General features: G+C 40.7%; 1 protein-coding gene across 1 annotated transcript; it reads right to left on the minus strand.

The window, feature by feature from the left end:
- Positions 1-2,190: 2,190 nt before the first annotated feature.
- RNH1 (ribonuclease/angiogenin inhibitor 1) lies at positions 2,191-14,442 on the minus strand. The gene is made up of 9 exons (XM_063289277.1): positions 14,322-14,442; positions 13,618-13,788; positions 10,494-10,664; positions 8,824-8,994; positions 7,421-7,591; positions 6,190-6,360; positions 5,271-5,441; positions 3,643-3,813; positions 2,191-2,784 (listed from the first exon to the last, which is right to left on the minus strand). The coding sequence occupies exons 1-9, from the start codon at positions 14,405-14,407 to the stop codon at positions 2,697-2,699; spliced, it is 1,371 nt and encodes a 456-aa protein (XP_063145347.1). The 5' UTR covers positions 14,408-14,442; the 3' UTR covers positions 2,191-2,696.
- Between the last annotated feature and the right edge of the window lie 915 nt (positions 14,443-15,357).

Raw genomic sequence — 15,357 nt, forward strand, 5'->3', positions numbered from 1 at the left:
CATGAATGAGGATGACATACATTTAGAATGGTCAGTGGAACTCTTAACTGACTTACACCAACTCTACTTACATTTTTCTCTCTATAGACTGATTGAACAAGCTTCTTTCAACCTTCCTCATGGTAAGGTAAGGGGAAACCTCAATTTTTCTCAAGAGTGGGTAACAAGAGTAGAGGTGAAGAACAGAACAAGGTGCTTCTTAAGGATGCTATAATTATAGGGCATAAATGGGCAACATGTGGCCATCAGCCAACTCCAGTCCCTATCATCTTTAGTAGCATGACCAGGAATTATGGGAACTGCAGTCCAATATCAACTGCAGGACCACACACTGCTCTTTCCTGGCCCAAGAGGAGATATATTTAAAAAAACCTCTAACTTTTAAAGAATTTATCCTTACCAAAGGGTAAGTAGGTAAGTTACTTAGCATTTTTAAAGGAGGTAACTTATACTTACAGGAAAATACCATGCCAACATTGCAGCTTGTTTTCTTCTTGATTTTAGCTACTTTGGAAACCTCTATAGACATCACACCAAAATATTATACATATGGAGAAATTCATAGAAATGGAAAAGTTGTCCAAGGACCAAGTTGAAATTATGCTTAGCTCTCCGCCATCTTTCTCTTTTAAAATGAGTGTTTAAGAATTCTTGGCACATCCACCTGTTGTCATAGTGAGGTACTACAGTTCTAGCGTTTGCCTGGACATTGAAGATACTGTAGTTAATCGCTAGTTCTACTGTAAATAAAGGACAATCTTTCACTTTGAATCTTGCTCAAGTACATTGGTCATTAGGTATGCCTGTACATGTTCTGTTGTGTGTATGCATACATGTATTTTCACAAGCCTGGTAAGCTGTCCGAAGTGGACTTAGTAAGATCATGTCATGTTCACTGTTTCAATGTGCACTGTACATCGTAACGTTTCACATGCCATGGCACTGACACGTGTTTCTGTTTGGGAGGGAGCTGCTGGGAAACCTTGTGCCAAGCTCTGTATCTATGTTCATTTCAATGGAATGTGTTTGGGTTATGTGCTCTGCTCAAGGATTTTTCCAGCGGACCATCAGGAGCCGTTAGGAGCACCTGGGATTGTGAGCTTGGGAAGATTCTACGGGGGGAGGGATCTCATTTGCACCGAGGGTTTTGAGTTTGCATTTGGTGCACTTTTATCATTCTCAGCTTTCTCTGTGATCCTGCATACTATTCTCTAATACATCAGATATCTTTGTGATCCTGCTTATGAGTCTGATGGTGTTTTAGAATAGGCAGATCATTCATGAGATGCCTGGGTTCAATTACTGTACATTGGTCATTGTTTCCAAAATGAACCTGCAAGTAACTGCAAGATTTGGTAAAAATCAAGATTAGTAAAGATGACTGCCTACACTCCATGCATTGGTTCTAGTTTAAGGAGAGTAAAGCAGGTAGTTTGTTATACTCCCTTAAAATACCACAGATCACACAGCTCAAGAGTTCTAACAATCTGAACTTGTACCTTGACTAGGGCCTGCAAAAGGTACATTGGCTCCAAGATGAAATCAGCTTGCTGTTTCTGGTCCTTTTCAGATGAACAATTCCAGTTTGCCCTATCAAATGTTTCTCAACCATCTTTGAGGTTAATTCTCTATAGAACATCTGCAACCTATCAAGCCTGGATGACAGCAGCCAAATCCTGAAGTGATAGGTAACCACAATACAGGGTTGTTGCTTAAATTGTTCCAACAATAATTCAATAGCTACTGAAACAAAGTGATTATTAAATGGTACCAATGAGTGTGAATAGTATTCGGAGCATAATACAATTTTAGAAAGGCATACTGACATTTAGCATAGGTTGGTTATCTACTGGACCCAGCTGATCAGAATACTATATTGGAGTAAGAACAAAAACACACCCAGCACATTGCTCATCACTTAAACTCTCTATTTTCTCTGAGAGGATACGCAACATGTATGTAAGTAATTAGCATAAGAAGTCTCACCAGATGGATGTGTATTATGGTTAATTAAAATTAGGCAAGGAAAAAAATAGCACACCATTAACATTGCACAGGCTTTTAAGAAAAATGTCGTAACATATATGGAATCTTTACTGATCCATGACTGAAGTCTAAGCTGTGAATATCAAAGGGAAATTAATGTAAATGTTTAGTGTTTCTCCGAACAAAAGACAAAATCCTAAGAAAATCTTTGTGATCAAACTTTATTTTTTAATAAAGCTACATAGGCTGAGAGATATGAAGGTCACTTGTACTTTTAGCAGAATATATGAACTGCAATTAAGGGAGACACATACTGTGTTATCATGTTGGCTATCGCAGTATTATCGCCAATTATTATCTAAAAATCTCTTAATTCCTATCCTGGGAAAAATTAGCACTATCTATATTATTGCTTTGTGACAGTTGGCAAGAAATTTATTTTACTTTGTCCTACTCTTCTTCTCTCTTATTTTTCAAATGGCAAAAAGCCCACCAACATGGTTTTACATGAGAGAGACCTAAAGGCTTTCTCCAGAACCACCTCACCATTTTATCATATCCCTAATGTGGAATGGAATGTCTTGGTACACCACGTCGCGTCCATGACTCTGGAATCAAGAAAATCCATCACTGGGCTGCTAACTCGGTTTACAAAAAGAAGATCGACAGAAGGCAAGGCAGCAGAAGTGGCCCCAGCAAAGCTGCACCACTCATGAAACAACTTGAAATTCAGGCTTCAGCTGTTCCAGAGCCCTCAGCTCCTTCTCTGCTTGAGAAGTCCAGTAAATGTCGTACAAACTGCAAAAGAGTTTAATTCAGGTTACTAGTACTACAGGTTACAGGTGAGAATTCAGTTATTATTAGGACTACGCTAGAATGACCAAACAAGCATAAAATCACTTGGGGTTGACAATCACACCTCTAATAATAAACCACATGAAATCCCATTTCTAGAGGTGCTGCTACTTGCATAGAGGCAGGTGTTCTGGCTGCCACAAAGACAGGCATTCAGCTAACACTTTCTCTAACATTAAGATTCAACCAGCCAGAACCATGTTTCTAAAGATGTATATTTGAGGGCCAATTGCTTTCAAGGTACTTCAAGAGCATTTTTTTTGAAGATCTTTTATCCCGCCTTTATTATTTTTATAAATAACTCAAGGTGGGGAACATACCTAGTATTCCTTCCTCCTCCTATCTGCCCCACAACAACCACCCTGTGAGGTGAGCTGGGCTGAGAGAGGGGGACTGGCCCAAGGTCGCCCAGCCGGCTTTCATGCGTGAGGCGGGACTAGAACTCTTGGTCTCCTGGTTTCTAGCCTGGTGCCTTAGCCACTAGACCAAACTGGATAAGAATATGCAAGACTACTCAAGAGAAACATGGCCAAGTCAGTCAATCAATTAGGCACTCAATAAAATGCTTCTGAAATAAGTAAAACGGTGACTGATCATCCTGGAATCAATTACAGACTGACTGCAAGCACAACAAAAGCATTTGGGGGGGCTGGTTTAGCAAGGTCTATCAGAACTATAGGTGTTTCTTTTTTTTTAAATCTGAATACAGTTATAGGTTCTGCAATTGTTTCCATTTTTCTAAAATCACTCTAGAATGACCCCCTTTTCCTCACTACTACAGGCTAACGAAGAGACACTTACATTAGATATTTCAGGTTACAGTTTGGATTTTTCACTGCTTCACACAGCTTAAACACACCCTCATCTCCTATTTGGCTGTAGCTTACATCCAGTTCCAGTAGAGATGGTTTTTCAACTATAACTCTGGCAAGTGCTTCACAGCAAACTGCTGTAAGACTCGAGTGCCCCAGCCTAAGAAGGGGTCAGAAATAACACTGAATAATGTTTGCGAGAGAACTGGATTCCTGGAAAAAAAATCTTCACCGTGTACAAATACTCTCTTCATAGGCATCTATAACCCCTATTTGCAGAAGTTAAACATGTGCAACAGACCCTCAAAAAAGTTTCATGGATTTCAGGAAACAATAAGTTTTTAGTTTTTCAGAATACTGTCAGAAGTTATATTTAACTAGGAGGAAAAATGAAGATCTGTCCACATTTGTTCACAAAAATTCACTGCAAAGTGATTGTTCAAGGTTACCATTTAGTCCCTTCCAATGGAAGCAAAAGTCTTGCTAAACAAAGCCATTAGACTGCCATCCTACATTTACTGACCTTGAGAGGAGCTCCACTTAACAGGCTCTTATGCTGGAGAAGGTATCTATAGAACTGTGCTGACAGAATCAAAACGCTGCTAGCAGATCGAATAATGTTTTAGTTATTCTTCTAGAAATCACTGGGGGGGCGGTGAGAGGAGGGCCAGAAAAGTAGCTAATATACCTAAATACTGTGGCCAATGCACTTAAATAAGACTCAGTCAGCACAGAAACATCAGTGAAACAATTTGATTTCCCCAAGGGTTTGGTGCATATATCAGTTTTGCTTTATTAAATACAACTGTGAGTGGTGCACCTGTCATTAGAAATGATCTCTACCTTATGTTTGCATGAACGGGGTATAAGAAAAGTTGTTTTTTTTAAACAAAGGCATCCAGGTTTGGTAATACATCTAAAAAATTAGCAGATGGCATACAAAACACAGCTGAACAGTCTATGCATCAAAAAGACTGAAGTGCAACTACTAAAATACATAATCTGACATCATACAATTTCAACAATAATTGTCTGGTCCTCAAAATTATGGGATTATGGTACAGTGTAAGAATCATAGGAAGCTGAACAGTAACAAAAAGGATGAGGCATTTAAAAGGATACCAAAATCTCATCTCCTGTACTATTCCTCTTTACTCATTGAGATTTTGAGTATAATTCCGCTTTGTGCCAAAAGAATCCAAATGCCTCCAAGTATAAGCCAACTTTCCCTAGGCAGATAGATGTTCCCTAGACTAATACACCCAAAGGCCATTCATGCTGAGAGTTGTCTTAGGTCCTCTAAGTGCAGAATGCAGTCCACAGAAGCTGGGTGGAGGGAAAATATTTACTGCCAAACTCAAGGCAAAGAAAAAAGGTAGATCAGTGTTTTTCACCCTTGGCAACTTCTTAAAGTCCACATCTTAGTGTGGACTTCAACTCCCAGAATTCCCCAGCCAGCCTGGTCAAATGAACATGACCACACATCTTAAAGTTGCCAAGGGTGAAAAACACTGAGGTAGAAGAATCCCCAATAAAGCAGCATACAGAAGGAACAACAACACAAGCATAAACACCAAGTGACAAAAAAGGATAAGAGATGTTTACGCAGTCACTCACCAGAGGGATTCCAGTTTGCAGGCTGAACTTCTCACACCTTCACAGATGTCAATCACTCCTTCATCACCAATGTGGTTGCCATCCAGATGCAGCTCTTTTAGGACACCGTTCATACTCAAAGCAGAGCTAATACTCTTGCAGCAGGCTGCAGTCAAGCCACAATCTCTTAACCTGTAACAGACAAATAAGAGCATTTCTTACAATGCTGGGGCTTTGCAATGCAACAAGCCTTTCCCCAGATCATGTTCACTTTCTACTCTCTCCAATTACTAGCAGCTAGTTTTCTACTGGCCTATATGGAACAACAGCCGAAGACCCAGCAACCTTAGCCCAACTGCTTACACCAATTTGCTCCCCGCTTCAGCAGAACCCCCCTTTTCATACCCATCAAGGCTTCACTGGCAAAAGGTGTAAGTAACAGAAAGGCATAAAAACTGAAGACACTTTCAGAAAGTGATGGTAGGTTTAAAAAGCCTCCAGCTCACAGCAAGGGTATGCTTGCTAGCGAAGAGTTACATTACAGAATCTTGGTATCAGAAGTTGGGGGGGAATGTCATTTAAGCAATCCCTGAAGCTACACTGAGTCCTTAAGTTGTCCCCCCGCCCCAGTTCTAGACATATCCTGCTAAGCAGCATTACTGGTTGCACCAAGAAGAAACCATGTACCATCCTAACTTAGAGCGAAATACCACACTGAGACAGTGAGTAGGTCTCTAGTGTTTACTGTAGGCTCTAGTAGTAAGAATCCTGTCAAACTGAAAGAGCGTGGGAAACCCACACAGATAAACCGAAAACTCAAGGTGGGTCTGCTCTGAGTTTCTTTGAAGGACAGTTCAAAGCCTCTAAACTACGCATGCGTTTTCCCCCCTGGATAGGGGCCCCCTCCTGCTCACCATCAGTACTCATGACACGTACTAACCATATAGACTGGAATTTTGTTTGTGGATCCTTCAGTCCTTGACATAAGAATTCAATTCCTTCATTTGTCAGAGGATTTCCCAGAAGGCTCATCTCCTTGAGTGTCTCTTTGGTGCCAATGACTTTGGCGAGTTCCTTGCAACCAGCAGCAGTGATATTGCATTCCCACAACCTGAAATAATCACCAAGTCACTGGCTTTAGCTTTTGACCAACAGTAAGATGGGAGGCCCAAGGTTCCCTCTTCAAATGACATACACCATTTGGAACTTTATCATTCACATCTTTATAAACTTGCTCCTTAAGCTACATCCTATTCACTTGTAGGAGGTAGAAATACATAAAAACATTCAAATGAACATATGACCTAGAACAAAAATTCCCTCTTGACCAATGAAAACAGACCAGGACCAAGTCTATTTCCCAACATACCTGAGCCTGGAAGATTGGATTTTTTTCACCTAGCCCTAGTTCCTAAATGTGAATTAGAAACCCCACTTGATGGCAGCCATTTAGTGGTAGCATCTCTGATATCACTCCAGAATCACAGATTGTTTTTAATAGAAAAAGGTTGCCTACTACTAGGCTAGATGGCCATTTATAGAAACATAGATGAAGAACTGGGATTTGTGACTCTTTTTAAAAATTTTTATCCCACCTTATTTTTACAAATAACTCAAGGCAGGGAACATACCTAATACTCCTTCCTCCTATTTTTCCCACAACATTTACAGTAACTGTTACATTTCTTTAGAAATATATTTCATATACGTAAAGAATTATTGTACAAACTGTACACAGAGTTCTATCCCACAAAGAGAGGAATACCAAAAACACCTACTTCTACAACTTATTAGACTGTATACACTTTAAATTTCATGAATTATTGTTACTTGCACTGGCAGAAAAAAATATGTTGCCAAGACTTACGATAGTGAACTGAATCCCTGAAATTTTATACTGTAATATATTTTTAAAACATTAAGTATATAGGTGTAAGTTTAACTGTTATAAAACGAAGTATTAACCCCATTTTCCAACACCCATTTCCCCATTAGCGACACTACTAAGCAGATCTCATTTCTGGATTTGTTCTTCCACTGTCTGCAACTCTTGGCTGTAACAATCTAGTTATCCCCAGGTACATTACAAATCACTATGAAAGCCTGATTAGTTTATGTTACCAAAGGAAAGTCAAGACTTTAACACTGCCAATTTTTAGGAAGCCACTTACCACAGCTTCTCTACTTTGCAGTTTGGATTTTGGACACCTTGGCAGAGGATGGCTATACCTGCATCACCAATACTGTTTTCTCCAATGCAGAATTCTGTCAAGGATGGCTTATTACTGAGGACAGCACTGAGGTCCTCACAACTAGCTTGTGTGATGTCACAGCCCTCCAGTCTGCAGAAAAACAAAAACCAATCACAAAGCTGCACTGGATTTCACCAGAAAACTGATAATAGAATTTTGTTATTTCAGCAATTCTGCCTACAATAACCACAATGTTAGAGATGGGCATCTTGCAGCTGTACAACACATGGCTTAAATTTCTTAGGGTGTACGCATAAAGAAAATTGTTCTGAGCTTGGAACAGAACAGACACAATTGTGATATTTCAAGCATTTTGCCACAGAAAACAATGGGAACTCTAAACAAGGTGCTTCCTTCGTTTTTCATCATAGGGCCACAAAAAAGGGCATTTAATCGATGATTAGTGCTATCTACATCCAGTTTAGAGCCAGTTTCGTGTAGTGGTTAAGGCATCAGGCTAGAGACTGGGAGTTCTAGTCCCACCTTTGGCACAATGCTAGCTGGGTGACCTTGGGCCAGTCACTCTGTCTCAGCCCTAGGAAGGAGGCAATGGCAAACTACTTCTGAAAAACCTTGCCAAGAAAACTGCAGGGACTAGTCCATGCAGTCTCCGAGAATCAGACACGACTGAATTGATTAAAAAAAAAAATCAGTTTACAAAACTGGCAAATGGGATTTTAAAATGTATCAAGCTTTTAACACAAACACACACACACACACACACACACACCAAAGAAACTGTTAAGAACTTTTTTGCAACCGATCAGCACAAACAGCTACAAAACAGAAACCGGTAAAGATGCAAGAACAATGGAGTCATTTTAACACAACCTATAAATAACTGAACAACAGGAAAAATATATTTCAGACTATTTGTTTGAGGTTTGTACCTAATGCACATGCACAGTGCATACAAGTTGTATTCTGTAATATGGTTGCAACATAAAGCATAACTGCTTAGCAGCAAGGACTATCTGTGAATATATAAGCACAGTTTACATTTGACAACCTGCTTATAATACTTGTGGATCTGTTGATTTGGCGAATATACTTTTCAAATCTTCAGTGTTTGGTGAAATACTTGAAACAATGTGGAATAAAACTCCTTTTGGCTTGATTCTGGATAAAACTCTGAAACATAAATTGTTTTATTCTGAACTTAGAATAACTGAAATGGCTATTCCAAGCTCAAAATGTTTAAGCTGGCACCATCCATCTTGGGTGGATTACCTTTTAAAGTAGACACCCACTTCCCTAGAAAATCCTTGGCTGGCACACAACCCGAGAGAGAGAACTCCAAGCAAAAATGAACTGTATCTTACTGTAGTGATTGCAGGTTACAAGGGCCATCCAGCAAGGCTTGGCAGAGATGTTTCACTGCTTCATCTCCTAGCTTGTTGCTACTCAGGTTGAGCGTGTGCAGGGATGATTTGTAACGCAGTGCAGAGCTAAGAGCTTCCATGTTTTCCTTTGTGAGTTCACAGTATTGTAGTCTGTAAGATAGAACAGCGAGTTGACTTCCAAAAGGTAACAGTAAGGAACTTCTCATATTACAGGTTTGGGGGAAGGTGCAGAGGATGTGCTGTATGCATACTACAACTATGGCAGACCTTTTCAACCCAATTCTGTCTAGCCGTGTTATTTATTGACTCAACTTCTAGGCTACCTCCATCACAATTCCAACATTCAGCAGACAACAGAATACAAATAAGTAGGATTAAAACAACAAGAAAGCAAGAAAAATCAAGCAAATAACAGTAAGAGTGCTAAAACCCAAGTTAGGAAAATAACAAAACCAGTTATACATCATAAAACAGAGTTCAACAACTGGAGTCACAAACCACCCTACCAGGGATTTGCTGAAAACCCAGATCATGAAGCATTTCCGAAAACACAATAGGATTGGGACCACATGTGCTTTAGGGGGAATGTGGGTGGTTCCAAAGAGCAGGAATGGCCACAGAGCAGACATGCCTCTAAAATCCGAGATGGCACTGTTTCACCGATGAAATCTGGAGCATGCTGATCTTACAGAATGGGCAGAAACAACCAGAAAAAGATTGTCCTGCAGGTATCCAGGCCCTAAGCCATGAAGAGCTTTATAGGTGATAACCAGCACTGGTAACCAATGCAGAGTAGAGGTGCTGCATGAGCAAAACAAGGTATGCCTGTTACCTGCTTGCACTGCTGCACTGTATTCCAGCTGTAGCTTCCAAGTGGTCTTCATGAAGCCATATAAAGTATGTTGCAATTGCCAAAATGGAATTAAGACGTAAGAACTACAGAATGTGTAAGGCCTCTCTATCCAGGAAAGGATACAACTGGTACACCAGATAATCTGTACAAAGGCCACCTTGGCCGTAAGTGTTACTTGCTCATCAAGTAAGAATTAAGAGTCCAGGAGGACACCCATCCCCCGCCAAGATTACACACAAGTTCCATATGGGGAAGTGCAACTCCATCACTAAATAAAATTGGGAAATCCCTGAGATTTCCCAGATGGAAAACTTACTATAGGCAGACTGGGTGTTAAGCAATAACAGCCAGAAACCAGAGCCACTAAAAAGTCAGTGACCGGATACCTAAAATGAGTACAGAGAGTTACAAGGAGGAATAAGTGTAAGATACCAAAAGGAGCCCCCTCGGGTGTCCCCCGGGCAACTGTGACATCACCAGCAAATCCTTTCAATACAGAAGCGCCTTGGTAGGTGCTACTGACACAACCCCCCCCCCAAATCCTCCATCCCTGAGACTCATGCAATCTCTAGTCTAATCTTTAGGTGTGGGTGAAAATTACTTTGGACCCTTCATTTGATAAGATTTTGTGACCACTACACCATAGTCTCTTATTAATTTCTGCTATTTTATCCAATTCTGTGAAGGTGGTCCATTATTATGTCAAATGGAGGGAAGGCAGGCTTTCCAACTTGAGAAACTTCTAACAAAAACCTATTTGTTGTCTTATATTTACTGAAGTACTTCAAATACTTACTGAAGTGACTCTAGTTGGCAGTTTGGATCCACAAGTCCTTGGCACAATACTTTTCCACCTGATGTGCCCAAACTGTTGTCTCCCAGGTGTAGTTCTGTGAGAGATGGTTTGCTTTTAAGTACAGAAGTAAGATTCTCACAGCAAGCTTCTGTTAAGTTGCAGTTCCGTAACCTAGAACAACATAACTCTTACATTAATGCTCGAGAGTAGGAATGGATAGCCTATGTCATCACAATGAATTCTGTAGTCATGCTGGCTGTGACATATGACAGCTGAGCCCAACACATTTTGGAAAACCACAAATTCCCATTCCTGACAGTGGCCACATCAAGAGTGGCTTGAAAGACACTAAGGCAGATCAAACTTCTCCCAATATCACTCCTCTGTTCCAGAATGATGGCTCCTTCTGTTGTTTCTGCTTGATGGGTTCAATGACTGGCAGTAAACTTTAGAAATAATATTGATGCAACATGTACTTATGCTCCATCTCAAGAACCGCAAACCATTATACATGTAGGAAAATGCTCAGCTGTTTCGGGTACAAGAAGTGTAGAGTTCAGTTTTTGGTATTTACTAGCAAACCTGGAGACCCCTGTTTGAATGAATACAGCGGTGTTTCTCAATCTCGGCTGCTTGGAGATGTATGGACTTCAAATCCCAGAATTCCCCAGCCAGCACGGCTGGGAAATTCTGGGACTTGAAGTCCATACATCTCCAAGTTGCCAAGGTTGAGAAACACTGCTCTAGGGATTCAATTGTGAATTACTGATTTCTCCAACCTGGCATTCTTCAACTATGTTGGACCACAATTTTCAGAATTTGCCCATGCTGGCTAGAAAATAAGTAAATTATTACCTGAAACAGTTGGAAACCCTAAGGGGTTTAGGGAAGGGAGAGGGGAGAGGGCCTGATATCTAAAACACAAAACCAAGTAAGCCACTGGCCCACCCTGGTATAAGGCAACTTCTTTTCTTCCCAGGAAGAAAACAGCCAGGTTTCTGCACTCCCTAGTCCCACAGCTAAAGACATCACCTCCAAGTCCCATTTATTTCCAGTTTATTTATTTATTTAATTTCTATAGTTGCCCATCTCAGTAAATGACTCTGAGCAGCTTACAACAATAAAAACTATAAAAATTAAAATACAAAATAAATACACATGGCCACCAAGTAAGCAATGCATGGATGTTAATATAACCAAGAAACGGGACCCTTCACACGCTTGGGGCCCCAGACCCAGGAACATAACCAGGTCTTCACGGCCTTACAAAAGGCCAACAGGGTTGGGGACATCCTACTCTCTGTAGGGAGAACATTCCAGTTAGCCTATGCATTACAACAGTGCAGAAGAGAACTTCAGAGAGGATTGTATCAGTTCACTGTAGTGTGGGTGAACAACAGTATTACAGCTGTATGACCATAAAGCCAATAATTGCCATTTTAAGGTAGAGTTTCAGACACATGTAACAAGAAGCAATTTTCCAAGTGGCACTTTGGTATGCTGTTCCGTCCTGGAGAAACTCTACCTATGTGGCTGCTAAGAGTCAACACTGACTTGGATGGCATAAAATCAATTGATCACACTATACTAGTTTTCACTTGTCAGCTAAATTAATGAATATGTGACTTCCTCAATATTTACACACATTTTTACCTATTTGTGTCAATGTACATCTAAACAAGAGCAATCCTCATTCTTTCCAATTTAGTACCAATACAACGCTTTCCTTACCACATATGAAATCAATGCTCTTTTAGAGAGGTGAGAATTCAAACTTCCATATTCTTCTGTCAGTATTATTAAGCACATATGAACTTGAGTTCTATGATTTATTATATGGGATGGTTGTAGGAACAAATGAAGTGGCACCATTTCAGGGAAATACTGGGAAGTGTATAGCGATTACCCTATCAATTTAAACCCCAAATTGAAAAATCATTTGAATACAGATGATTATAGATCACCTATACTATTTTTTAAAAAATCTACTAAAGGATAGTTTTGTGGTATGACTTGAAGTACAGGTAGTCCTCACTTAACATCCACTGGTTCAGTGACCGTTTGAAATTACAAAAGTGCTGAACAAAGGGACTTACAGCCGGTCCTTAAAGTTCCAGCAGTTGTAGCACCCCCACGGTTACGTGAACAAAGTTTGGGACTACTTGGACCCACCAGCGTTTATGACTGTCTTTTGGCCACCCACCAGCTGCCCCCGCCACCCAGCAATACCCACTGCCACACCCACCGCACACTCCTGTACTGGCTGGGGCCATCTTTGTGCCACCCTCTTTCATGCTAGTGCCCCCAGGGCCTCTCTCTCACCCCAGCCATTTACGCACCAGCCAGTGCCTTCTTTCACAAAAGAAGGACCCAGGTAGAAGGGTCCTTCTTTGGCACCAGCGCAGCTAGACCCTTCTTTCACACACCTGCCTCAAAAAAGGCAGGCACACAAAAGAAGGCCCCAGCTGCACCAAAGCAAAATAAGGCCCTGCCCCCTGCTGGGGCACAAACTGTAAGCCCCAGGAGCCTCAGCGCAAACAGAGGTAGAGTGTAGAAGGCCTTGGCTGGCACAGTGGTAGTGCACAGTGTGGTGGGCATGGTGGCAGGCAGGGCTGGGCAGCAGGTAGGCAGGTGGCCAAAAGGGCAGAGATGGGGGAGAGATGGGTGAGGGCGAGTTGAAGAGGGGGCATAACTACTTTACCGAGGCTCAGGGCTGGGAGGGACCAAGCTGGGAATGGCTTGGATCAGAGTGGCTCCATGACCAGTGGGATTTGGTTAACAATGGCACCAGGGACTGCTGGGATTGCCATCACTAAGAAGTGCAGTCACATGATGTTGTACTTTACAACTGCATCACTTAGCAATGGAAGTTTTGGTTCCAATTGCCATTTTAACTCAAGGACTACCTGTAATAAATACCATAGTTGGCCCGTTGCAGGTAACAGCCAACAGCAGCCAAGGATGAGTTATACTGAGAATTTATGCCTGGGAGAAATGCTAGGCTACTTGCATAGCCAAATTTGGAGAAGACTAACATGGAAGGCAATAATACTGTAAAGGTTTCCATCTGTGGAAAGTAAAATCTAATGCTACTAAAGCCACTACAGAATGTAGGAATATTTACCAGAGTTTTTGAAGATTACAACTGGAGTTTAACAATCCTTTGCATAGCACATCTACACCAGAGTCTCCCAGTTCATTGTTGTTTAAATTCAGCTCAGTCAGTGCTTGGTTGGTACTCAGAAGAGAAGAAAGATCTTCACAACAACTAATTCCCAGACCGCAGTCATCCAATCTAAGAATGAGAGGAAAAATGGATTTATACATTAGCTCTAATATAGTCAGGTGAGGTATTTATCATCTACAGCACTCTCCCAGGCTAAGCTTATTAGTAGACTTCCAAAATGCTTGAATAAAACCTAACAAATGCAGCACAGCATGCATCTCAAGTATTTAAGAAAGTCCTGGGGTAACTTACTAAGCTTACATGACTTTTTCCCCCAAGCTAATACTAAGTGCTTTCAGTATGATTTCCCTCTATTGTGAACAATTTGTCCAAGATGGCCAGACAGGATCTATGATCCAATGCATCTGGAAAGTATTTGAACAACAGTAAGAAAGGAAGACTGTTATATGGGAATGAAAAACTGAACTATTTGAAGGGAAAAGTGAGGGAAAAAAATTACTGTCTTTCATGTGACTTTTCAGAAGTAATTTTGTGCTAGTCCATTATTAATTTTCCCCAATTCAAATCATGAATGGAACTGTTAAGAGTTGTCAGACAATGCCTTTAAAAAGCCCTTCCAATTCACTAACATTGTAACTTACCTAATTGTTTTGTACTGGTTCAGGGATGAAACAAGTTCTTTCCATTTTGATTCATCAAATTCTTGGCACTGGATGTCAAGTTCCATTTTTGAGGCCTCAGCTGTAGAGACGAGGAAATAAAAGGACAATTTATCATCCTCAAGTAAAAAAGAAAAGCCCACTTGCACGCATGACTGGATGCATACTAGTACAGTTACATTTTTGGTATTTTGCAATTACAGCCTTCTTAGCCATTTCAAGACAGAATTTCTTCATAGCCACCTGCCTTTGCTCAAGAGCTAATACCTGTCAAGTCATTTGCAACTTTAACAAGACTCTATTGAACAGGACCTGCTGCCACAATTCTACAGCACCCACAGACAAGTTATAAAAGGTTACAACCAGAGGCAGCATATCTTACCACACAGAAGGAACAACCCAGGGGCAAAGCATGTGCTTTGCATACCAAAGGTCATGGCGCTTAATTCCTGGTACTTCTGAGCAGGGCTCCAGAATCTCCTCCTGAAAACCCTGGAAAATTGTTGAGTCAAATCTGAGCTAAGCTGCTGCCTTTTCGCCCATTTTTGTGTTTTTCAGGGGTTTCTGGGATGATTAAGAGGCAATAATTCATCACAACCCTCAGCAGCCCCCCTTAAAAAAAGCCCCCCAAACTGCCCACCCTTAATTCATGATGTCTTGGCTAGTCAGTCATCTTCCCTAGTAGATCCAGAAATTTTCCCACTCCTAAGCTACCTATATGAACTAATCAATGAACTAATGAACAGTTGTTAGTTTTTTATCTTCCTATGCTGTATTTTGATTCTAAACTAACACAGTGCCAGAGCCTTTAATGTTATTCACAATCTCTCCAAGAGTTAAAATTGCAATCAAGTAAACTTCCATTTTTGCAGGAATACAGGCAAGAGTTATATAAGTAGCTCCTGTAGACTCTGGACACTTACTTAATTCATAACATTTTTCCTTAACACATTTATAAATGAATCTTGGCATGAATTTAGTTATTTGAGTTGAAGTGATTTACAGAGGCCATTCCAAA

This window comes from Candoia aspera, chromosome 1 (assembly GCF_035149785.1).
Source record: "Candoia aspera isolate rCanAsp1 chromosome 1, rCanAsp1.hap2, whole genome shotgun sequence".
NCBI classification, from domain to species: Eukaryota; Metazoa; Chordata; class Lepidosauria; order Squamata; family Boidae; genus Candoia; species Candoia aspera.

Coding starts and splice junctions, on each gene's coding strand:
- RNH1 (XM_063289277.1), bottom strand. CDS start 14,407: ATGGAACTTGACATCCAGTGCCAAGAATTTGATGAATCAAAATGGAAA. Junction 7,592..8,823: donor TGTAACCTGCAATCACTACA/GTAAGATACAGT, acceptor GTTTTTCTGCAG/ACTGGAGGGCTGTGACATCA. Junction 5,442..6,189: donor ACAAAATTCCAGTCTATATG/GTTAGTACGTGT, acceptor TGTCTGTTACAG/GTTAAGAGATTGTGGCTTGA.